Source organism: Rutidosis leptorrhynchoides, chromosome 3, assembly GCF_046630445.1.
Source record: "Rutidosis leptorrhynchoides isolate AG116_Rl617_1_P2 chromosome 3, CSIRO_AGI_Rlap_v1, whole genome shotgun sequence".
Lineage (NCBI taxonomy): Eukaryota > Viridiplantae > Streptophyta > Magnoliopsida > Asterales > Asteraceae > Rutidosis > Rutidosis leptorrhynchoides.
This window is the reverse complement of record NC_092335.1, coordinates 431,296,384-431,323,653: the sequence shown is the minus strand read 5'-3', so window position 1 is coordinate 431,323,653 and position 27,270 is coordinate 431,296,384. Positions and strand designations below refer to the sequence as shown.

The 27,270-nt window shown below is 31.8% G+C and overlaps 1 protein-coding gene across 1 annotated transcript; it reads left to right on the top strand.

The window, feature by feature from the left end:
• The first annotated feature begins 2,410 nt into the window (after positions 1-2,410).
• LOC139901473 (uncharacterized) lies at positions 2,411-3,250 on the top strand. Its single transcript, XM_071884182.1, has one exon. The coding sequence runs from the start codon at positions 2,411-2,413 to the stop codon at positions 3,248-3,250; it is 840 nt and encodes a 279-aa protein (XP_071740283.1).
• Positions 3,251-27,270: the final 24,020 nt, after the last annotated feature.

The window sequence follows — 27,270 nt, the reverse complement described above, 5'->3', positions numbered from 1 at the left end:
ATGTCTCGCTAACCCGATAACATCCTTAACCATTACTCCATTTGTAATTTCCTAATATAATAAGGATCCAAATTGTTTTAACCCACAATTCAGTTTTCTTTTTAAAGAACCCATTTACTTATTCATCATCTTTATTTTCGATCATCACATCATCGTGAATCATAATAGTGTATCATATCAACGTTATCCTAATCCTAACATTATCATTATCGTGATTCATTTCATCACCATCTATCTTCGTACATCTCTTTATATCCATCATCGTCATACATCATTATCACATAATCATCACCGTGCTTATCTCGCATCACCATTATTATCAACCTCAAAATAATTTAACGTCCCAATGTGTAGGCCATGAAGCTAGAATTTGTCCCATATGCACAACATGTGTCCCGAACTTTTCATAATAAGTAGGTCGATGGGAAAAATAGTGGGTAGGGTCTTCATGGCCAACTTGTGTCTATAATAACTTTAACTTAGGCTACCACTAGTATTACTTTAGCTTTTAATAATTATTGCATTATTCTATGTATTAAAGCAGCAGCAGAAACAATCTATTATTAGAAATTAAGTGTGCAACAGTGAGAATGGGTAGCAAAGCAGCCTGGTTTCCATAAAAACCCATAACAGTGGCGACACAGTAGGTACAACAGCTTTGTTTGGTTTGTAAACTGATTGAAAACAGAAATGAGAAGTAGCACTGTAGCAGTAGGTAACGTTGGTCTGTTGTGGTGATATGATTGACGAAGTTGCAGCAAAACAAGTACAAAACATGAACCAACAATTGTTGTAGCAGGTTGTTGGGTTTCTTCTTGACAGAAACGGCTGCAATAATATGTAAGTGGTGGTGATGGTTTCATGGTGGTATTGTGGTTGTCTTCGTACGGATCAGAAACAGAAAAGCCACGCAGCAGTTTTTAACTTGTTTTGGTGATGGTGATCGAATGGATCCGAAAACAGTAAGTGGGTATGGTGTGGCTTCAATCAAAAACGAGAACGATAATAAAATAATGAATTAAAGGTGGCGGTTTTAACTGTAGCATATAGGTCACAGATGGTAGCAGTTTATATGAGTTTTAATGGTGATGAATCGGTGTAGGTGATGGTTGTGTGTAATGTTGGGCGACGGTGATGGCTTTAGATGGTGGATGGTTTATGTTTGTTGTTGGGTTGTGGGTGATGGAAAGAGGTGAAATGGAGTGGTGATGATTAGTGTTTTCATGACATGAAAGAAAAAAAGAAAGAAACGTGGAATGGTTATGGTGGTGCAGGTGGTTTGGTGATAGAAGATGAAGACGTTGGTTCCCGGACAAAACAGAAGGAAAAACAGAAGCATGTAATGGTTCTAGTTGCCGTGTTCGAAAGGAATTATAAAACAGAAAAACAAAGAGTGGGTTTGTGATGGTGGGCATGTAGTGAAGGTGTTGGTGATTTCAAAGTGGCCGGGTGGATTGAGGTTACTAGCTTCCTGAAGATATATGTATATATGTACAATTTAGATATTTAGATTTATATTATATAATATGATAATAAATAATATAATATAGTAAATAATATAAAATGTTTTTCCTAAAGTAAGCAGTATTCTTGGTTGATAATTTGGATTCACGGGTATTGATCAACCAATTGACATCAATAATTTAAATATTATAATAATAACATCACAGTAATAATCAAGGTTTTCAAGAATTACACAATAATATAATTGTTTGATTGTGCCGACACTTTTCACAGGTATTATATCGTGTCCATTGCTAAACAGTTACAATAAAAAAGTGTTCCTAAAAATCCCAAATTTTTAGATTAACTATATTTATTTATTTTAGTCATTATGGTATAAAATTCGAGCATTAACTATTAAATAAAAATAACATTAATTATTCACTCCCAACCCTCAAGAAAAATATAAAAAGTTTTAAAACTGACAAACAACATCTAAATACATTATTAATAAGCCTAAAATTTATAAAACTCATTTTTGAATCACCGTTTATTTTAAAATCACATACGTTTGAATTTAACTTGCTTAATATCTATCGGAACATCAAACGAGTATTACAATCATTTAATATTTATTTTTAATGTACTTTATTTATATATAGATATATTTTAAATAATAATTATTATAATATCCTATTTTTATTTTATTAAATTTTAATAACAACAACTTATAATACTTCAAACTATATTTTGAATTATTATTTATTTATACATGCACACATATTTATTTACAATTAATTGTTCGTGAATCGTCGGGAATGGTCAAAGGTCAAATGAATGCACGTAAACAGTTCAAAATTTTGAAGACTCAACATTACAAACTTTGCTTATCGTATCGAAATCATATAAAGATTAAGTTTAAATTTGATCGAAAATTTCTGGGTCGTCACAAAACATGCTCAAATACATGGTTTTTTTAGGGATGTTAGGAAGTATTGATTGTATGCATTGGAGATGGAGAAATTGTCCGGCACATTGGAAGGGTCATTATACACGAGGTGACCATGGTTACCCGTCAATTATACTTGAAGCGGTAGCATCGTACGATGGATGGTTTTGGCACGCGTTTTTTGGAACTGCCGGATCAAACAATGATATCAACGTACTAAATCAATTCGACTTATTTAGTGAGTTATTAGCCGGTGAAGCACCACCATGTACGTATACGGTTAACGGGTGTACGTTTGCTAAGGGTTATTATTTGGCGGATGCAATTTACCCGGAATGGTCTACAATAGTTAAGTCGTTCAAAAATCTGATAGACCCGAAACAAAAAAAATTCAAAAGGTATCAAGAATTGGCAAGAAAAGATATTGAACGAGCATTTGGAATACTACAAGGCCGATGGAGAATTGTTCAATGTCCGGCACGACCATATTATATCCACAAAATTAGAAGGATTTTGTTATCATATGTGATATTAAATAATATGATAACCGAGGACAACGACCGTGCATTTTGTGGACTCGAGGAGAATTATCGTCCGGTTCGACGACCACCGAGATCATTCCAAGAAAGGGTTGAAGCGCATATGCGAGTGGACGCGGAAATAAGAGATGCGGGCATTCATCAACTACTAAAACATATGCTTGTAGAACACATACATAATCTTCCACCAAATTATCGTATACAACATGATCCCACAAGAAATCCAAACAACCAAGATGACGCCAGACCTTCACACATTCCCGATGACGAGGATGAAGAAGATCACAAAGAAGATCAAGAAGACGACGATGAAGAATAGGTCTTTTAATTGATGTTTTAATGTAATTTTATTTTTAATTGTATTTTTATTTTAATGTACTTTTTATTTTAATTATTGTAATGTTTTTTAATTTTTAATAAAAGTTTAGTTTTATTTAAATAATTGTAATTTTTTGATAATATAAAATAATTCAAAAATAAAATAAAAAAATGGAAGGAGGAGTGTCTTTGTTGGGAGTGTTTAGTCCTGGGTTTAGTCCTGAGAAGGAAGTGAGATGGAGGTGCTGATGTGGCGCTGAATGGTTGGTTAGTCATGGAAGACATTCTGTCATAGTTGGGAGAACTCTTAGTGTATCCCTGACTAGTGCTCGAGTATATTTGATTATGCATGCTTATACGTTTAATATTGTCGTTAGATTGTTTATGAGTGTGACGACCCGGAAATTTCTGACCAAATGTAAACTTAATCTTTATATGATTTCGACACGATAAGCAAAGTATGTAATGTTGGGTCTCAAAGTTGTGAACTATTTTCATGGATTCATTTAACCCTTGTCTATTCTCGACGATTCACGAACCTTTAATGTAAAGATAAATGTAATTACGAGTTAAAATATAATTATTATATTACTTTCATTATTACTATTGATATCAGTATTGTTAATATTATTAATTTAATATATATATATATATATATATATATATATATATATATATATATATATATATATATATATATATATATATATATATATATATATAGATATAAAATTGAAACAATTAATTTGTTATAATATTACTATTATTAATATTATTGATATCATTGTCAATATCATTACTATTATCATTATTTATTATTGCTATTACTAATATTATTACTAATATTGTCAGTATAATCAGTATTACTAAAATCATTAAATTATTATAATTATTGATATTATCATAATACAATTTATTATTATTATCATTGTTTACATTAGCATTAATAATTATTATTATTATCATCAATCTTATTATAATTATGATAATTATTATTACAATTATTAACAAGTATTATTACTATTTTTATTATTATTATTACTTGTATTTTTTATAATTATAATATTATCAATATTATTATTAATAGTATATTTATTGTTTACTAATATTAATTATAGTTAAATTAAAAAGCTGGTTCAATCTGTTTTACATCCCGATCATTACTGTGATAAATTTTGATTCCTGTCTCTTGGTACCAATCTATAACAGTACTCAAACAAATTCTGTTAGCTTTCATTGTCTGACATATATTTTTTATTTCAACTGACTGCTCCAAAATTTCCTTGTCGACTGTGATCGTACTATAATACAAACATTAATCAATTTTTGATACAGAATCAATTCATTACTTACACTTGATATAATCTCTAATGCAATTCGAGAGGAAAAGAAAGAAACCAACACTCATAATATTCAACAACTTCCGTTCAAGAACTCAATTAAATATCAATCAATCATCATTCTACAATCACCTTCACCGAATCATCACCATGAAAACCCATCTAAACCACTGCCAATTACTTCTGTTTTCTAAAACGATTACCCAATATGAACCACTATCGACAACCCAACTCCACTTGTTAATTATTTTTCAGTATAGCTCGAAACCACCACCACCTGCAGCCATCGAATAACCCACCTCAAACCACCATGAACTCTCTCTCTAACTCTCTCTAAATTACATATACATATACATATATATGCACCAAATGTAACCCCAACAACCACCTTCAGTTACAGCTTCATCACCTCATTATATATAGATACATACGCATGCTATACATATGTATATCACTACCACCACGACTACTAACAGCAGCTGCAAATGTGCTGTTTAAAAACTTCGATACTCATTTAGACACCCTATTAAACTACTCCTGCTCGACAATATTTACCATCGCCACCCTAGATAACCTAACCAAGTCACCATCTTGATCACGGTTAAATTACTCAAACTATTTCTTTTCGTTTTCATGGTTACACTTCAGTTTTTTTCGTTTCTTTCTGTCCCTGCTAGGCTGTCGAACAACCACTTCTGTTGCTGCTATCTATTTGTGTTTTTATTTCAACTGCAAGACCCATGATGATATAATGAAGGAATATATTATGTGGGTCAATATTACATCAATTGAACTAAACTTTCTAGCTGGAGGCTGCTTTTTAAAGACAAAAGAAAAAGAAAGGAGAAACAATATTTAATGGCCACTGTTAACTACTTTTGATCATGGATGAGCTGTAAACGCAATCCTTTTTTATTTTACTATGGTGGGACATGATAATGACACGAATCAAGGATAAGGATGATGATGGTGTTCGAATTTATAGATGATAATAATAAGATAACCAGCGATTATTTTCGTTGTTGATGTTATTTTAAACATCATCAAATACCAAATTATTGAGTCTTCGTGATTTCCTTCTAGTCTATCTGTTAAGAATTCGAATCATTAAGCACAACGACATACCCATTATATATTGGGCTTGGTGATTGTTCCTTGGGTCATCTAATTTAAATCTTTATAAAACGGGTCAAGAACATTGCAAATGATCGATGATGATTTCGAGTTATTACTGCACACTATAGTAGCTACTGCTCGATCATCTCCTTTCTTTGTGTCTATATTTGGCCCGAGATCTCAAGAGTTAGTATTGGGCCATTTATGTTTTAAAATGATTTTACTAATGTACTAGTGATGGTTGGGACGAAATGAAGCAAAAACGGATTTAGTATAAGTGGATATGGTATTACTTCAGAAAAACTGAATTGGTTGAATGGTTGGGTGTGTTTGTGTTTAAGCGAGAGGTTGTGGGTTCAAGCCTAGGCAGAGGCATATTTTTTGGAAAGCTTTTAAGGTAGTCTTAATTAATATTATTATTATTATTATTATTATTATTATTATTATTATTATTATTAGTATTATTATTATTATTATTATTATTATTATTATTATTATTATTATTATTATTATTATTATTATTATTATTATTATTAATATTTTAAACATTATTATTATTACAACAAATATTATTCATGCAAACTATATTTATTACCTATATCATAAATATACTAATATCACATAAATATCATGTTTTAAGATAATATCATTTATAGTAAGATAACATCAATTAAATTATATATCATATACATATTATAAGTATTAAAATGAATATACATAAGGATATTAGTCTTAATACGATATAAACCTAGTTAGTTAATATTAAAGGTGTTAATATATATATGATATAGGTTCGTGAATCCGAGGCCAACCCTACACTTGTTCCATGACGTCATATGTATTTTTACTACGAAATACAGTATGGTGAGTTTCATTTGATCCCTTTTTCTCTTTACATTTTTGGGCTGAGAATACATGCAAATGCTTTATTAATTATTTTACAATATTTATATGCGTGAGTTTCATTACTCCCTTTTTAAATGCTTTTGCAATATATATTTTTGGGACTGAGAATACATGCGCTACTTTTATAACTGTTTTACGAAATAGACATAAGTAATCGAAACTACATTCTATGGTTGAATTATCGAAATCGAATATGTCCTATTTATCATGTCCGAAGTTTTCCCGGAATGATGGCGAATTTATCATGTCCGAAGTTTTCCCGGAATGATGGTGAATTTATCATGTCCGAAGTTTTCCCAGAATGATGACGAATTTATCATGTCCGAAGTTTTCCCGGAATGATGGCGAATTTATCATGTCCGAAGTTTTTCTGGAATGATGGCGAATTTATCATGTCCGAAGTTTTTCCGGAATGATGGCAAATTTATCATGTCCGAAGTTGTCCCGAAATGATGAGGTTATTCTATATGCAACTTGTTAAGGTCGATTACCAGGTGTTCAATCCATATGAATGAATTTTATGCATGATGTTTATGGGAAATGGGAATATTAAATCTTGTGGTCTATTAAAATGATGAATTTTATTGTTTACGATAAACCTATGAACTCACCAGCCTTTTGGTTGACACTTGAAAGCATGTTTATTCTCAGGTATGAAAGAAATCTTCCGCTGTGCATTTGCTCATATTAGAGATATTACTTGGAGTCATTTATGACATATTTCAAAAGACGTTGCATTCGAGTCATCGAGTTTATCAAGATTATTATTAAGTCAATTATAGTTAGATATATTATGAAATGGTATGCATGCCGTCAACTTTCGATGAAATGAAATTTTGTCTTTTAAAAACGAATGCAATGTTTGTAAAATGTATCATATAGAGGTCAAGTACCTCGCGATGTAATCGACTATTATGAATCGTTTATAATCGATATGAACGGGGCATTTCAATGAGGAATCCTGAATTTAATACATATGCTACTAGGATAAGGTATATGATATGCATGTCGTTGGAAAGCTGATGAAAAATTAATAACTTTTCATTTAGAAAGCGTATGATTTCGATTAATGGATTAAAAGATATCGTCAATTGAATTAACTATAATTTTAAGTATTATTGTTAAAATGATTATTATTATTATTATCGTTATCGTTATCGTTATCATTATCGTTATCGTTATCGTTATCAGTATCGTTATTGTCATTATTATCATCATTATTATTATTATTATCTAATAATCATTATTATTATTATTATTATTATTATTATTATTATTATTATTATTATTATTATTATTATTATTATTATTATTATTATTATTATTATTATTATTATTATTATTATTATTATTATTAACATTGATATTATAACTGAAATTATCATTATAATTAAAAATTAACTTTTTTATAAAAACTATCGTTTTATTATTTTTATCATTATTATTATTAAAAGTATCATTAATATTAAAATTAGCACTTTTATTAAAATTATCATTTTTAATAAAAATATCATTTTTATTATAAAATATTATCATTATTATTGTGATGGCACCGTCAAGACACTTAACGGCTCCGTCACTTGGTCCCACAGCTTGATCGAACTTAAATGAATTTAACAAACGACATTGCATTTTTTTATTTCAAAAGTTTCCCAAAAAGGAAAGCATACCAAAATATGTAGTTAAAAGTAACCCAACATATTAATAATCCAAAGTTGACACAAAACATTGTCAACAACCCACAATTATTAATTATTCAAAAACCGAATGCAAGCCAAAGTTTCATAAATTGTTTCATAAAAATCTGCCCAAATGCATGCAGACTCTTCTAAACACAGCGGAAGCATCACATAAACTCAAGTACCTGTGAAAACATAATTGTAAACTGTCAACACAAGGGTTGAGTGAATTATAGGTTTAAATAATTGAATAAACTTTAGACCACAAGATTTAAAAATGTTAGAAAACATTAAACATTATTCCATTATCAATGAGCCACCTGGTAACCACTTAACCCTTTATTTACCTTTGCCAAACACAATAAAAATATACACTGGACAGTGTATCTACAACAAAATACGAAGTACTAAACATTCCGATTATAAATTGCTAGCGCGACTAGCTCGAAATGGGGTTGTCAAACCCGATAGATCTATCCGTAGGATTCGCGTTCACCGGTAGAAACCAATGATTACAGTTACCAGACTAGGAAATATTTTTGTCCAACTCACAATGAATAATTTAAATTTAATTGTCACTTGTGTCTAAATGTGAAATAAAATGCATGTAATCACATCCCAAAAATATACTTTGAAAAGTATGTAAAAACGGGACTATAACTCACCTTAATAGTAATAAAGTAACCAACACAATTAAGCGAACAGCAAATGCAGTACAGTGATCAGGAATGATCACAACACCGACCAATAAATAAAGCAGGTCGATATAAATAACTAACTTAGGTCAAGTCTTAGTATGATAGCTATTGTACATGTTGCAAGTAGACATAGAACAGTACTCAATATGCATTGGTTTGATCGGAACAACTTACGGACACACACTTTCTATTTTTAGAAAGTTTCTACTTTTAGCAGGTTTCCATTTTTGGAAAGTTTCTATTTTTAGCAGGTTTCCATTTTTGGAAAGTTTCTATTTTTGGAAAGTTTCTATTTTTGGAAAGTTTCTATTTTTGAAAAGTTTCTATTTTTGGAAAGTTTCTATTTTTGAAAAGTTTCTATTTTTGAAAAGTTTCTATTTTTGGAAAGTTTCCAAATTTAGAAAGTTGCTATTTTAGGAAAGTTTATAAGTTAGGAAAGTTTCCTTAATTAGAAAGTTAACAAAAGTCAACTGAAAGTCAAAGTCAACCGAAAGTCAACCAAAAGTCAACCTTGGTCAAACATGGTCAACGTAAATTTTAAAAGTGTAAGTTATAATAATAATATAAGTTATAACGTTTATTAAAGTTAAATATGTCTAATTATGTCATAACATAAGTTTAATTAAATTAAAATGAATTATTAAAGTTAATATACGTTTAAATAATATAATTAATATAACATAAGTATTTAATTAATTAATTAAATATTAGTCATAATATAAATATTATTAATTAATAATAAATTTTAAATCATATCATAAGTATTATTAATTAATAATGAATTATTAATCATATCATAAGTTTCTAATTATAACTATTAAATCATAAGTATTTAATAATTAAATTATAATTAAATAATAACTAAGCCTTATAATAATTAAATAATTAATTAATCCTTATTATAAGTCTTATTATAATAATCTCATAATATAAGTTTAATACTTATCATAAGTATTTTCCATTAATAATAAAAGTATTATTAATCATAAGTTTAATTAAAATGTTAATTAAATCATAAATATTAATTAAATGATATAATAAATATATATCATATGTCTTAAATAATAATAATTACCTTTTTTTATCATAAGTAATTAAATGATAATGAAATACATTATTTATATCATAAGTTTCATAATTAGTCATAAGTTTTAAATCAAAAGTTCATCGGGTCGTATCCTGAGCCCCGGGTGTCGGTTTTCGGCGAGCCTTACATATATCTCCGCCTAAGCAAACCACCCGAAACTTTGGTACACTCAAGAACATCCCAAGAACAGTCCACAAGTCGTGATGTACAGCCATTACACTACTTGGAACTTTAATTCACTCAAAAACGTGTTTTAGAAGTAACGGGTGATTCGTGGCTCGGATTGAGATGACCCGAACATGAAAGTTTGTCCCACCATTAGTCCTAACACACTAACACACCCTAAAGTCACCAAATATGGTCACAAAGTCAGACTAAACCTGGTTCATACCAAAATCACATTTCAATCTTAACTAAATACCACTTTGATCATATCTAGGGCTCCGAAAATCGAAACGACATGAATCCGGAGTCTAAAATTAATGTCATGATGAGAGGAACCCATCTATATAATTTATTTTAACTTTTATAACAGTCACCAAGTCAGAAACACACGAAAAAGCTGCTGTCCCAATTATATCAAACCGAAAACATATGTTTACGAGTAATTCTATGCATACAAACACCATTACAATAACAATTAATCATCATACTATTAAAATAGACATCAAATACAGAAAAATAAAGAAAAATTAAAAGTTATAGGGTTAGGTTTTATACCCTAATCAAGAAACAATTAGTATAATCACGTAGAGAACGGAACGAGGAATCCGATTGTATGAACGATCTCTAGACCCAAGCTTGAAAAATTGATGAAGATGATGATGTTTGGTGGTGTTGGTCATCGCCCAAAAAGAGAAGGAAGGGAGGAAGGAGAGCAAAAGTGGTAATTAGGTTTAGATTAAAATTGTGTAATGTGTAAATGAGATGGAAAATAAAAAAAAATGGGGAGTATACTCCCTCCCCTTATGGTCGGCCTAATGGGGGGTCATGGGGTGGGCCCCATGGCCCAATCTTGTTAAAAGTGTAATTGCTTGTGGCCCGAAAGCCCGAACGAATCCCGAAACGCGAAAACGCACTTACGCGATTAAAAATCCGGAAAGATAACAAACGCGCGACGAAAAATAAATATAAATACCCTATATAATAATATGATCTTAAAATATCATATTTAAAATAATTAGGATTTAAATATCCCAAAAACGAGACCGTTGGTTTGAAAACCGAAAAGATTCGCCGGACAGAAATCCGCGATACGTAGAAACGTATAATTTAAAATACGAATACAAATATTCACATAACACTTAATAATTAATATATTATTATTAATATAATAATATAGGCCATAGAAATGACATAGCACGAATACCAGTTAACGGTCGTTAAATAATTAACGATAAAAGATAACGAAAAAAGTAGGGTCGTGACAATTATCATATTAGGATTATTGTTATTAAAAATTATCATTTTTGATAGAATTGTTTTTATAACATATTATTATTATTATTATTCTTATTATGATAATTATTATATATAGTAAATATTATTATTAAGATAAATTATATTTTTTACTAATATTAAAGTATCGATACTATCAATTATCAATTAAAATTTATTATTTTTATTAAAAAAATCATTCTATTAAAAATTACTATTATTATTAAAAATTATCGTTTTTATTAGAATATATTATCATTAAAAAGTATAGAATTTAAAACTATCGTTTTATTTAAAATTATCGTTACTATCAATTTTATTAATATTATTAATATCATTATTATTATTACCATTATTATTTATATTAAAATACTTTTAATAACATTATCGTTATTATTATTATCATTATTATTATTACAAAATAATACAACTTTTACACATTATTATTATTATTATTATTATTATCAATATTATCAAATAAATATGTAATAAAAAGATATTTTTACCACACGTAACATAATTACATTAATACCACTATATTTTTATGATATTAAGTGAGCTTTATAAATTTTATTACTTAAGATATATAGAAGTATATTTTTATCATATATAATTTTTAATATAAATTTTTTATTAATAAATGACTTTTATTATTTACTCTAATAAAACCTGATAAATATATATATATATATATATATATATATATATATATATATATATATATATATATATATATATATATATATATATATATATATATAAAACAACTATATTTAAGTTATATAATAAATATGTATAAATTTTGGAAGCCATTTTGGGTCAAATTGACTTTTGTCAACTTTTGCATATCAGTCTCGAGCATTGGGATTGTGATACACTATGACTTGACTGAAATTGTTAGACAGATATTGACCAACATATAAATATATATACATAATATAGGTTCGTGAATCCGAGGCCAACCCTGCACTTGTTCAGTTGTGATGTCCCGTACTAAATCAACATGTACAGACCATCAACAACAGGATCATTACAAGGTTAAGTACTATATGCGATTTCGAAAAGAGTTTGCATTCTTAAATAAAAGGTGACGTCATAACTAACGTCAAATGTTTTACATTAAAAGTATGCTCCTATGAACCGAAGCATTTAATAAGTGTATGTGACCCCAAATGGTCGTTACAAATCATAGTTCAAAAGTACTAAAGTTTGAATGCAAGATAAAGTAGTTCATGCAGTGACAACTCTAGAGCAGCGGGTGTCTACAGCAAGACTAGTACAACAGCGGAAGCAACCTTAAGCACCTAAGAAAAACATGCTTAAAAACATCAACACAAAGGTTGGTGAGCTATAGTTTAAGTATAACAGTAATGTAAGGTAGGCCACAAGATTTCAGTGCTAAAAAGAGCATTTTGAAACAGTAATCCAAATCAGTATGTTTAAGTATATGCTCAACCGTGGGCACTCGGTAACTAACTTAACGTTTAATAAAATATCACCCCCTGAAAGTACACTTGGAAATTGCGTATGTTTACGAAGTATTAAACACTAGTTGACTGCTAGCGCGACTAGCCCGAGTGGGGATGTCAAACCCTATGGATCCATATCTAAGATTCGCGTTCACCGGTTCAAAAACCAATGACTAAACGTTACCGAGCTAAAGGGAATGTTTATGCCGTTGTATAACCCACACATATATAAGTTTAAGTACTCGTGCCTAGTATGTAAAACATAAAATCCGCATGTATTCTCAGTTCCCAAAATAAGTTAAAGTAAAAAGGGAATGCTATAACTCACAATGATCAAGTAGCGGTAAAGTATGACTCAGGAAATAAGCAAGTATGTAGGTTGTCCAAACGGGTCCTCAACCTAAGTCATATATCACTAAGTCAGTAAATCGTTCCAATAGGTTTATAAGTATGTAAAATAGGTCTTAAAGGTCATCACCGTTCATCATCAAACGAAAGGTATAAAGTAAGTTTTGTTCAAGGAAAGAGTTTAAAACAAGGGCTGACTTCGGTCAGTCACCACGGCCTCTACACAAACCGAACAGAGGTGAGACCAGTGGCCTTGGCTGCGTATATGAGTCCTTCAAGTGTGGTAAAAATTCTAGAAGTAAACTCGTCTTCGTTTGACCGTGGCGACGGTTTAAGTGCGAGTAGGTCAGAATTTTTTAGCACAACGTTAAATGGACATAGTGACGATCGGAGGACCATAAGTCCTAAACAGTAACTCGGATTAAGATGAGTCCTATATGAAAAGTTATCTACATGAACTGAGATATCTAAAAATCAAGGTTACAGTAGTCCAGGTGTACTGGTAAGTTACAGAAACTAGAAAACAGAAGGCATAAAACAGAAAATAGAAAAATAGTGAGTTCCGGTGGGTTATGGTGCTTGATGTTCATCACGGTTCTCATCCTTGATGCATATAGCTTCAAGTGTACAACTCGTTGATGAGTTTACATCATCTTTACCAAGTTTTGACCATCATAACCCAAATGCAAGTCTAAGATGTGTAGCACAACACAATCAAGTGTTGCAAGTGTTTCGATGAACCAAAGTTACATCAAAGTCTTAGATTTACACATTCATGAAATATAAAAGAAATGTAGAACTATAAACTTGAAAGTAACTATCTAATCAAGATCTTAAGATGTAGAACATAGTTCTTAGTTTGATCTTGAAGATCCAAGACTCAAAAGTCTAGATCTAACATAAGTGTACAAAGTTATAATTTAAAGAAAGCTTACTTACATGTTCTTGAACTTTTAAAGTTAACTTTTGTTCAAGATAAATGAGATCAAAGTTAACTAGTAACACTTGACCAATTTTAACTAACAAACATGAATTTAAAGTGCATAATATGAAGTAAGAAACTAAGTAAACAAGTAACTAGTTCTTGGGTTGTTCATACTTTAAAGATTCAAACCAAAGTTTGATCTTTAAGAATGTAAACTTTAAGTTTATAAACATGAATTACAAGTATGATTTACAACACATGAACCTTAAATCTTTTTAAAACAATAAAGGTAGAACAATAACTAGTAAGTTAGTTCTTGTGTGTTCTTGTTATGAACAAGATAAATGAAGAACAAACTAACAAGTTGGATTCTTGAAAACTAGTAAGTAACTAAATAACAAATACATGTAACTAAACAACAACCAAGAATAAGTGATTAAAACAAACAATGATGATGATAAGAGAGTGTTGTTAGGCTACGGTTTTGGCCAAAGAAAAGGAAGAAAAAAGAAGTTCTTGCTACTTACAATTTAGAGAGAAAAGGAGAGAAAAGTTGAGAGGAATTAAGTGTGTGTTTTTGGAATGAGAGATTGTAAATGAATGCTAGTGAACAAGTAGTCAAAAAAAAAAAAAGATTTGAACTCCCTTATTCCAAGGGATAGCCGACGGTTGGAGGGGAATCAAGAGGGAAAGAAATGTCCACAAGGTTCTTGTATGTAAAGCCTTAAAAAGTTGGTTACAAGAGGTAGTTTCATGGGGATTATGGTGTGACTAGATTCCTTAAGTCTTTAACTAACTTGTTAAGTTCAAATGGATTACTTACATGTAAGTATGGGCGAATGAGTCCACTAAAGAAGTAGGGTGGGCTTCTAAAGTCCAATAACACTAATGAAAGCCCAAGTTTAAGTAACTCACAGGTTAATCCAATTAAAGCCCAAGTAATTAACTAATAACCTTAGTTAATTAAAATGATTAATAAAATCAATCATGAATGCAAATAATATCTAAAAATATTATTCGTGAAAGTTTCGTGTGTCACAAAGACGTTTCGGGCATTCAAAAGTCATGTACGGTTAATCATGGTAATAAGTAAATGTAATAACATACATTCATTAAATCACAAGTATTAATAATAACCATTATTAATTAAAGATGGAAAAGTCAGGGTCGTTACATTACCCACCTGTTAAAGAAAATTTCGTCCCGAAATTTTAAGCAGTGACCGAACAAAGGTACCGTATTCGAATAAGAAGGGCGTATCAAAGTTCCGTGAGGCTCGTGGGCTCAGAAGTAAGTTATCTACCTTGAAAGGTACTTCGGCGTATGAAAGTGGGAATAGGTATATGCCGTTAATTAAGCCTCTTATCCTAAGAGGTCAACAAATTGATTTCGTTTCTGATTAACAGGAGTATGTCATCTGAATGTATATCCACAAAAGGAAAGATGGTGTGTTTAGCCTTACAGGCACCTTCAGTAAGCTGGATGCGTGAAATGCATCTTGAATATTTCTAAGCGCATCTAAAACATTGAGCGTTTATGTCGTGATACAAAGCTGACATGTAGAATGGAAAACATGGTGATCACAACCATGCGATTTGATGTCTGGATAGTGTTAGCCACGAACCTTACTAACCCCTTGATTTCGGAAGGAGACCATAGGCATAAGGAACCCATATTTAAGAACGTTTCATTCGAGTAAGTGAATCGAAGTTTTAGCTCGAAGTGACCAACCGGACTTGCAAGCCATAATTATTTGTAGTGTCTTCAGGATGGTCGGAACGGAAAATGAAGGGTATCACCCATTTTACCACACTGTAGGTGAACTTATCCTTAGATGAAATGAAAGCACAGTTATGTAATGTAACCTCATACTTTCAGTTACATGTTGAAGTTAGGGTTAACGTTAACTAGAGCAACATACAGTTGCAACCAATGAAGGAAGGAATGTGTAGAGTAACTACATCAGTGTCGTAGATGTTTTAAGTAGTCTCCTCCCAAGGGGTAACAAGATTCATAGGTTCTTAAAGTATCTTATATTACATTTCCGAAAGAAAGTCGCATGGAAGGCATGAGAGTGAACACTTCAAGTGGTTCGTTCTGAATTTATCCGCGTATTTAAGGGGATGTGCGGATGAGAAGATACGTGAACCCTTGGTCCTAACGAATTGTTTACTCCGAGTGAAAAGAATCTCCAAAAATGATTCTTGTGTCTCAACATACTGATTCATAGAGATGAGGTTTACGAGGGGGTTGTGATTTGCTGTGAAGTATTGAGAACAGTAACCCACCTAGTACCTTTCCTACAATAGGATGACCAATGAGTGTACCTCAGAAAACTGATTTATCGTCCCGCGTTTTTGTCATGTCTAGCTTTAAAAAGAACATTTTATGGGTGCAAAGATTTTCTAACAAATTTTATAAAACCGCCATCCAAAGTGGTTCAAGAGTTTTTAACAAAGATCTTAATAGTAAGTTTCATCTCTAACAGAGGGTGAGAAAAAGTGTGATCCATACATGGTGTAGTCTAATACGAAAACCTTTAATAAAATTGATGTTATGCGAGGTGTATATGAAATAACTTATATTTTACTAGGAAAAACTATTAAATACGATACATTTTTACACAAGTTATTTATTTATTTATCGAGTGGATATACTTAAACCTTGCTACAACACTTATAGGCAGTGTACCTAATCGTACAGTAGTGTAGTTTTTACTAAGTCCGGTTCGTTCCACAGGGAATCTTTTAAACAAAGCTTAACGCTATATTAGTTTTAATTTATAAAAATACAAATATATATAAGTAATATTATTATTATAAAGGGGGGTTTTTACCGTTTAATGACCGGTTTGTCAATTTTTAAAACTTTAGTCGCAGTTAAAACCTAATGTAAAATATTAAATAAATAAAAGACTTAATTTAAAGTGTAAAGTAAATAACGATAATGAAATTGCGATAAATAAAAGTGCGATAAAATAAACTTGCGATAATTAAAAAGTACGATAATTAAAAGTGAAATTAAATACAATGACAATAAATAAAAGTACGATAATTAGAAGTGCAATTAAATATACAATAAAGGAAATTAAATATGAAATAAAAGAATTATGCTTATTTAAACTTCCGTAATCATGATGTTTGACGTGTTGATTTTAGTTTTATGCCCATGGGTTAATTGTCCTTTATCCTGGATTATTTAATATGTCCGTCTGGTTTTTGTCCATAACAGTCCATCAGTCATAAATATAAAGTGCGAGTATCCTCGTCAAATTATCCTTATACCCGAAGTCAAATATTCCAACTAATTGGGGACTTAAATTGTAACAAGATTTTAATACTTTGTTTAATAATTACACCAGGTTATCGACTGTGTGTAACCCAAGGTTTTAATACTTTGTTGTCAATTATGCCAAGTGTCCTTGTACATAATTTCACCCCTGTTTTAATAATTCCATAGACTATTAATCCATTCCCGTGTCCAGTTAAATGAACGATTATTCGTACATAAAAATACCCCGCCCATCGTGTCCGATCGAGTGTATATGGTTATTTATAGGGACGTTCAATTGTAAATCTTTATAATAAAATTAACAAACTATCATTTTAATTTCCACAAGTGTCGTTCTTTTGTCCAAACCCCAATTATGGTACAAAGCCCAATTACCCAATTTTAATATTTTTAGCCCAACATCATGATTACTTCGTCTTAAATAAGCATAATAATAACTTAAGTACGAGACATTAATTTAAAAAGGAGAACATAGCTTACATTGATTATTTATCGCGTAGTGTTACACGGACAGAGCTCCAACTTTAAAACCCGTAAAATAACCTTTACATTAACCCAAACTAATCTAATATAAAACTAACCTATACTATATATATATTATATATATATATATTATTATTACATATGGAGTATTATTATTATTATTATTTTGGTGTGTTTAAAACTCGACATAAAACGTTGATATTTATAGGACATTTCTGAAATTTCAAACTCCGCGAGTTGCGGCACTTTTACCCTTCAAACTTCGCGAGTCGCGGAGTTTGAATTTCCAACTCACATGATTTTGGATCTTTGCTTGTCGACGTTATTAAATAATAATATAATATATAAATAATTTTACGAATTATTTAAATATTATATTTTATTTATGTGCATAGTTGACTTGTAATTTTTGCACCGTTGCGTCACGCGTTGAGAGTAGACTCATGTCCCGGTTCCGGATTTTCGAACGTCTTTTCGTATAATTTAATATCTTGTACTTTGTGTTCCGCAACTTGTACTTTTGTCATTTTTAGACGTTTTTTATCAATAAATTGAACCACTTGGATTGTATCTTGTACATTTGAGCTTTTTGGACGTTTGCGTCTTCAAATCGTCATTTTCGCCTTTTGTCTTCGCACTTATTTAATATAAACGATTACAACTTAAAATAGGACAATTACAACTAAATAATTTACATATTGGGAGGATATTGCTACAAAATATATGTTCATTTGGAGCACTATCAAAAATCAACTAAGGGAGTTTTTGAAAAAAAAACAATACCTTTAAATGTTTGTTGTGACAACGTAAACGGAACGAAGTTCCTAGTAAATTTAGAAGTAGGTATAACGTGTACCATTTTGCACAAAACTATTTGACTTAAGTTGAATAACTCGGTAAAGGAGCGGCTTTTAAATAATTTGAAGATATAACTTAGTATCAAAATAAGTAAGTATAAATTTATACATATATGATTTTATAAATCGTATAAGTGACAGAAAAGTTTTTAGTACTTTCATTGTCTGTAAATCTTGTGATGATTGCACAATTAAACAACGTGTAAAATTCTTGATAAACATAGTTTTTCGTATTTCAAGGGTTACGAGTTGGAAAAGATTGAGTGGAAAAGCTTTGAATCATCGGGTGACCAGTTACTAGGTAATGAAAACTAATGACATAAATGTAGTTTTGGTAATTATCTGGACACAAGTCTTTGGGCAAAAAAAAAATATTTACGTGCGAAGCCGTTGCTAAAAGTGAGGTACGAAGGATAGAGCACGAGGATGGGAAGTTAATTGCTTCTTGAATTTGCAAAGTGCCAAACAGGTTATGACTAGTATTAAAGTCGGAATAATGATGGTGTTAATACCACTAAATGAAAATCCCTTGGAATGAATCAGGACTTAGAGTTATGTAAGAAAGGGCATTGTCCCAACAGACATGGCAAATAAGATCCTTGGGGTAACGCAATCCAAAGGCTCTGAATGACGTGGCAGAAGTGTCTTCAACACATATACAGTGAATCTCTCGATTTCGACGGTTATAAGGCCTTTATGATGACTTGTATACGAATAACACGAAAAGTTTTATATAATAAGCAACGAAAGTTTTATAGAGATTGTTTATGGTGACAATGTAAGAGAAGAAACGAAGTTCTTGGTAAATTAGGGTTAAGTACAACACGTACCATTCAAAGTATAATATCCGTTGAATGAAAGATTTGATTTGTAAAAGTGAAAGTAAAGTTTTATATGTATTTGTCAAAAATAAGTAATCATTTACTCTATTTTATATAACGGGTACGATTTCAAAAATTTGCGTGAATGGCAAACAAAATAAATTTATTTTTATAAAGCTTTGAGAGGATAGCACAGTAAAAATAATGTGTGTAAAATTTTGGCAAACAAAATTTTCATATTTCGGAGGTTACCAGTTGGAAAAGATTGATGAGAATCGAGTAAAAGACTTTTGAAAATTTCGAGTGATATTTGAGGTAATAAAAACCATTGAATTTATATGTGATTGACGACTATTAGTAGGGCATAAGTCTTTTGACCAAAAATGCTTAAGTGTGAAGTTGTTGCTTATAAGTGAGTTACGAATGGGAGTGTATGAGGATGAGAGTTAACCACTCATTGATTTTAGGAAAAATTTTGAACTAGTATGACTAATATCGAAGTAAGAAGGATGATGTTGGGGTTATCATCGAATAAGGAATCTCTAGAAATAGGTGAGGGTTTAGAGTCGCGTAAGAATAAGTATTAAATGAGATTCTTGGGTAATATAGAATTTGAACTGCTGGAGTAACGGAATAGGATTTCCTTTAAGTATCGTTGTGCAAGTTTGTTCATTGTATCGGTTTCTTTCATGGCTAGAAAGTAAGCAGTTTGGCGAGATGGTCAATAATAACCCAGATGATGTCCTAACCGCCTTACCGTCTTTGGTAGTTTAGTGATGAATTCCTTCCCATTTCCATTGTGGGATTTGGGGTTGTTGTCACGTAACTAATAAGGTTAAATTTTCGGGCTACATCTCTTCACATAATAGTTTCACCATTCTTGCGAGGTATACGAATATATTTTCCTTATTATAAATAAATTCCACTTTCATCCTTGAAAGTCAGTCCGTTCCAACTATTTCATCAAGCTTCCTAACTTGATGAGTATTAAGTTAATCTTAAAGTTCATTCCAACTAAGTCCTTTCCAACTACTACTTTAAAACTCCCAAGTTTGGTTAATATGAGGTCATTTCCAAATGACCCACCTGTTAATCTTAAAGTATTACCTTAAATTATTCCTCTATCTTCCTCAGCTTACCATGTGCTTGCCCTATAGAATACTTAACCCTCATGGTTGTTAATGGCTTATTAGTCGTAACAGTAAGGTTCTTAGATATAAGGTTTCTATCGCTCCAATATTAAACAGCCTTGAGACAATAAAACGTTGTGATGAAATGTACCCTAACTAAAATCAGGATCCATGCAAGTCTCCATAACGATTGCTTTACCGCAGGAAATTTTAAAGTTTTTCCTATGTGAGAACTTTTTCCTTAAATGTCCAGGGTGTCGATATCTACAGCAAATTTTCAGGTTATCAATTCTGCAATCAAGGCCCCTCTTGTACAGTATATTGGCTACGTGGTTATTCTTTCCCTACCTTTAGCAGGCTACAATGTGTATGCTCAAGTGATTCCTAACAAAATTTTTCCCTGGATCACCCCATATTCCTCATGTAGTAACATTGGAACTTCTGCATGATTTACTTCAATATAATCACGCTGTCCTGGCGTCATTATATTGTACTAAATCGTGCGTTCATTCCAATACCATTCCATATGGTCAATGTAACGTGATCACTTCCAATTATACACAATTTCATCTAACGGTGCTTTATCTATGCCATCTCAAAACAGAATCGACATAACTAATCTCACAGTTTCTCGATGTGGGTGCGTAGGTTCCGTAGATCATGTGTTAATGCCTAAGTGTCCCGAAGTTTCTTCAAAGGTTCGAATTCAGGTAACGTTGTTAGGTTCCTTCTAAATATTCAATCTGGGTCTCGTGTCGGGTTGTACGTGTAGCAAGTAGTAATATGATATGTCTTGAGGCGACTCCCAAGTCCTTGGGTATGGCTGAGCATCAGTAGAAGACACTATGACCTCGTTAAAGGGAATGCCTTCTCAACTTCTTCAATGTCTAGGAGTGGTAGGGACCTAAGTGCAGAAGTGTCATTAGATCGTTGAGCAGTCGTGAAGAATGAAAGAGTTAAGTGACGGTCATGAAAGCGTACAGTGTATGTGTCAACTGAACAATCTTCTAGATTGCATGAAGTAATGTTTCGATCTCTAGAACGGTGGAACAGTAGTAACAGGTGGATTACACTACTAGTTATTAGGGTTAGACGGGTGGGAAGGTAGTTCAGGAAAACATCTGAACCGGGAAGGATAAGTTCTCCAAATCGGTATAGAGGATAGTAGACAGGTAGCAAGAGCATAATCAGGCATAACAACTACAGCAGCCTAGATCGTTTACAGCAGCACGTAGCATGGCAATAGTAACAGTATCATACCGAGGTAACATGCTAAAGGCAGATAGTGGCATGCAGTAATGTAACTCAGTAGCATGCAATCGAAAGTAGGTAATATCGTGCAGTAGTGTAAACAAGTAGCAGCATACGATATATAGTAGTAAAAGCAAGCAGCAGTATGCAGTAAGTTCAGCGAAAATAAGTAAACTAGCAAGTTGTAGATTAGTCCTATTAGTGAATCCTACTCGGGTCGGTCTTAGACTCACTAATGCAACCTAATTCCCTACAACCAATGCTCTGATACCAAATGTGATGCCCCGTACTAAATCAACATGTACAGACCATCAACAACAGGATCATTACAAGGTTAAGTACTATATGCGATTTCGAAAAGAGTTTGCATTCTTAAATAAAAGGTGACGTCATAACTAACGTCAAATGTTTTACATCAAAAGTATGCTCCTATGAACCGAAGCATTTAATAAGTGTATGTGACCCCAAATGGTAGTTACAAATCATAGTTCAAAAGTACTAAAGTTTGAATGCAAGATAAAGTAGTTCATGCAGTGACAACTCTAGAGCAACGGGTGTCTACGGCAAGACTAGTACAACAGCGGAAGCAACCTTAAGCACCTGAGAAAAACATGCTTAAAAACGTCAACACAAATGTTGGTGAGCTATAGTTTAAGTATAACAGTAATGTAAGGTAGGCCACGAGATTTTAGTGCTACAAAGAGCATTTCGAAACAGTAATCCAAATAAGTATGTTTAAGTATATGCTCAACCGTTGGCACTCGGTAACTAACTTAACGTTTAATAAAATATCACCCCCTGAAAGTACACTTGGCAAGTGCGTATGTTTACGAAGTATTAAACACTCGTTGACTGCTAGCGCGACTAGCCCGAGTGGAGATGTCAAACCCTGTGGATCCATATCTAAGATTCGCGTTCACCGGTTCAAAAACCAATGACTAAACGTTACCGAGCTAAAGGGAATGTTTATGCCGTTGTATAACCCACACATATATAAGTTTAAGTACTCGTGCCTAGTATGTAAAACATAAAATCCGCATGTATTCTCAGTTCCCAAAATAAGTTAAAGTAAAAAGGGAATGCTATAACTCACAATGATCAAGTAGCGGTAAAGTATGACTCGGGAAATAAGCAAGTATGTAGGTTGTCCAAACGGGTCCTCAACCTAAGTCATATATCACTAAGTCAGTAAATCGTTCCAATAGGTTCATAAGTATGTAAAATAGGTCTTAAAGGTCATCACCGGTCATCATCAAACGAAAGGTATAAAGTAAGTTTTGTTCAAGGAAAGAGTTTAAAACAAGGGCTGACTTCGGTCAGTCACCACGGCCTCTACACAAACCGAACAGAGGTGAGACCATGGCCATGGATCCGTATATGAGTCCTTCAAGTGTGGTAAAAATTCCAGAAGTAAACTCATCTTCGTTTGACCGTGGCGACGGTTTAAGTGCGAGTAGGTCAGAATTTTCAGCACAACGTTAAATGGACATAGTGACGATCGGAGGGCCATAAGTCGTAAACAGTAACTCGGATTAAGACGAGTCCTATATGAAAAATTATCTACACGAACTGAGCTATCTGAAAATCAAGGTTACAGTAGCCCAGGTTTAATGGTCAATTACAGAAACCAGAAAACAGAAGGCATAAAACAGAAAACAGAAAAATAGTGAGTTCTGGTGGGTTATGGTGCTTGATGTTCATTACGGTTCTCATCCTTGATGCATATAGCTTCAAGTGTACAACTCGTTGATGGGTTTACATCATATTTACCAAGTTTTGACCATCATAACCCAAATGAAAGTCTAAGATGTGTAGCACAACACAATCAAGTGTTGCAAGTGTTTCGATGAACCAAAGTTACATCAAAGTCTTAGATTTACACATACATGAAATATAAAAGAAATGTAGAACTATAAACTTGAAAGTAACTATCTAATCAAGATCTTAAGATGTAGAACATAGTTCTTAGTTTGATCTTAAAGATCCAAGACTCAAAAGTCTAGATCTAACATAAGTGTACAAAGTTATAATTTAAAGAAAGCTTACTTACATGTTCTTGAACTTTTAAAGTTAACTTTTGTTCAAGATAAATGAGATCAAAGTTAACTAGTAACACTTAACCAATTTTAACTAACAAACATGAATTTAAAGTGCATAATATGAAGTAAGAAACTAAGTAAACAAGTAACTAGTTCATGGGTTGTTCATACTTTAAAGATTCAAACCAAAGTTTGATCTTTAAGAATGTAAACTTTAAGTTTACAAACATGAATTACAAGTATGATTTACAACACATGAACCTTAAATCTTTTTAAAACAATAAAGGTAGAACAATAACTAGTAAGTTAGTTCTTGTGTGTTCTTGTTATGAACAAGATAAATGAAGAACAAACTAACAAGTTGGATTCTTGAAAACTAGTAAGTAACTAACTAACAAATACATGTAACTAAACAAGAACCAAGAACAACTGATTAAAATAAACAATGATGATGATAAGAGAGTGTTGTTAGGCCACGGTTTTGGCCAAAGAAAAGGAAGAAAAAAGAAGTTCTTGCTACTTACAATTTAGAGAGAAAAGGAGAGAAAAGTTGAGAGGAATTAAGTGTGTGTTTTTGGAATGAGAGATTGTAAATGAATGCTAGTGAACAAGTAGTCAAAAAAAAAAAGATTTGAACTCCCTTATTCCAAGGGATAGCCGACAGTTGGAGGGGAATCAAGAGGGAAAGAAATGTCCACAAGGTTCTTGTATGTAAAGCCTTAAAAAGTTGGTTACAAGAGGTAGTTTCATGGGGATTATGGTGTGACTAGATTCCTTAAGTCTTTAACTAACTAGTTAAGTTCAAATGGATTACTTACATGTAAGTATGGGCTAATGAGTCCACTAAAGAAGTAGGGTGGGCTTCTAAAGTCTAATAACACTAATGAAAGCCCAAGTTTAAGTAACTCACAGGTTAATCCAATTAAAGCCCAAGTAATTAACTAATAACTTTAGTTAATTAAAATGATTAATAAAATCAATCATGAATGCAAATAATATCTAAAAATATTATTCGTGAAAGTTTCGTGTGTCACAAAGAAGTTTCGGGCATTCAAAAGTCATGTACGATTAATCATGGTAACAAGTAAATGTAATAACATACATTCGTTAAATCACAAGTATTAATAATAACCATTATTAATTAAAGATGGAAAAGTCAAGGTCGTTACATCAGTGCCGTCATTTGCATTAATGCTACGAAATACAGTATTGTGAGTTTCATTTGCTCCCTTTTTAAATGCTTTTACAATATATATTTTTGGGCTGAGAATATATGCACTGTTTTTATAACTGTTTTATGAAATAGACACAAGTACTTGAAACTACATTCTATGGTTGAATTATTATACCGGATATCACCCTTTTTAGCTTGGTAGCCTAAGAATTTGGGAACAGACCCCCAAATTGACGCGAATCCTGAAGATAGATCTATGGATTTTGACACGTCCCATCCGGGTTGCGGATGCTTTAGTACTTCGATTTTATATACAGATGAGTGTACCTGTATATTTGGGGATATTCTAGATGCATTTGTTAATGTCGGTTACAAGGTGTTCACCATATGAATGATTTTTAATTCGCAGGTTATGCGTACTATTTTGTACTCGGGTTACGTGTACAATTAAATATCCGAAATCTTGTGGTCTATTAAAGTGAAGAAAATGAATTTTTATGATAAACTAATGAACTCACCAACCTTTTGGTTGACACTTGAAAGCATGTTTATTCTCAGGTATTAAAGAAATCTTCCGCTGTGCATTTGCTCATTTAGAGATAGTACTTGGAGTCATTCATGGCATATTTCAAAAGACGTTGCATTTGAGTCGTTGAATTCAACAAGTTTACTATTAAGTCATTATTAGTTTGGATATATTATGAAATGATATGCATGCCTGTCAACTTTCAATGTAATGAAAGTTTGTCTTTTAGAAACGAATGCAATGTATGTAAAATGTACCATTTAGAGGTCAATACCTCGCAATGAAATCAACTATTGTAATTCATTTATAATTGATATGAACGGGTTGTTAAAGTTGGTATTAGAGCGGTGGTCTTAGAGAACCGGGTCTTGCATTAGTGTGTCTAACTGATAGTTGTTAGGATGCATTAGTGAGTCTGGACTTCGACGTTAGCTGCATGTCAAAAAGTTTTGCTTATCATTTCTTGTCGGAAATTACCTGCTTATCATTCTTAGTCTAGACACATCTTACTGCATTGATTACATGAATAGTGTATAGACAAAATTCGTATCTTAGCGTATCTGCTAATTCATATATTAGCGTATCTGTTACTGTAAACCTTGCCTGATATATTCCGTAAATTCCTCCATAATCTACGAGATCTTTTGTTATATATATATATATATATATATATATATATATATATATATATATATATATATATATATATATATATATATATATATATATATATATATATATATATATATATATATATATATATATATATATATATAGATATTCTATGTAATTAGAATACCATCCGATAGCCGGAAATCATTTCATATCGAAAAATCCTTTATTCAATCGTACAAAATGGAATTCGCCACTAGTTCAAGTCCCTCGGATTCCGATATGGAGTTTCACTCGAGCTCCGAAAGTAGTGTGACCGAAATGGATCAACCAATTAGTCATCATCTATTTTGAATGAATTAGGGATGTGTTCGTAGTCTATTAAATCATTGGAGACAAGAAGAAGGTGATCCCTTCGATCTACCACATTGCCCTCTTGGTGAAGAACCTGAAGCACTTACTGGCGAACCTGTTCGTAATACCATTTTCTCTCTCATTTCCAGAGTATCTCGTCATGACTATATACTATCTAGAATTCTAGATCTTATTCATCCGCTCGTACGAACCGACAATCATCCCGGAGTAATAGAAGAAGTCAACGAGCTTCGCGCTCGGGTATTGGCTTTGGAGAATATGGTGCAAAGGTTACAAACACCAGCAGCGGCACCGGCATCAACAGTACTGATAATGCTAAAAACGAACATATATTTCATAGCATTATCCTTCAAGAAAGACAAGCTTTTAGTTGCAATTGTTCTATTTTCAAGTGATTATCGTTTAAATAATAAAAGGTGAAGACAAAAGACAGATTCGACGATTTGAAGATGCAAAC

What these genes read in the sequence shown, in the direction of transcription:
- LOC139901473 (XM_071884182.1), top strand. Translation starts at nt 2,411, where the DNA reads ATGGTTTTTTTAGGGATGTTAGGAAGTATTGATTGTATGCATTGGAGA.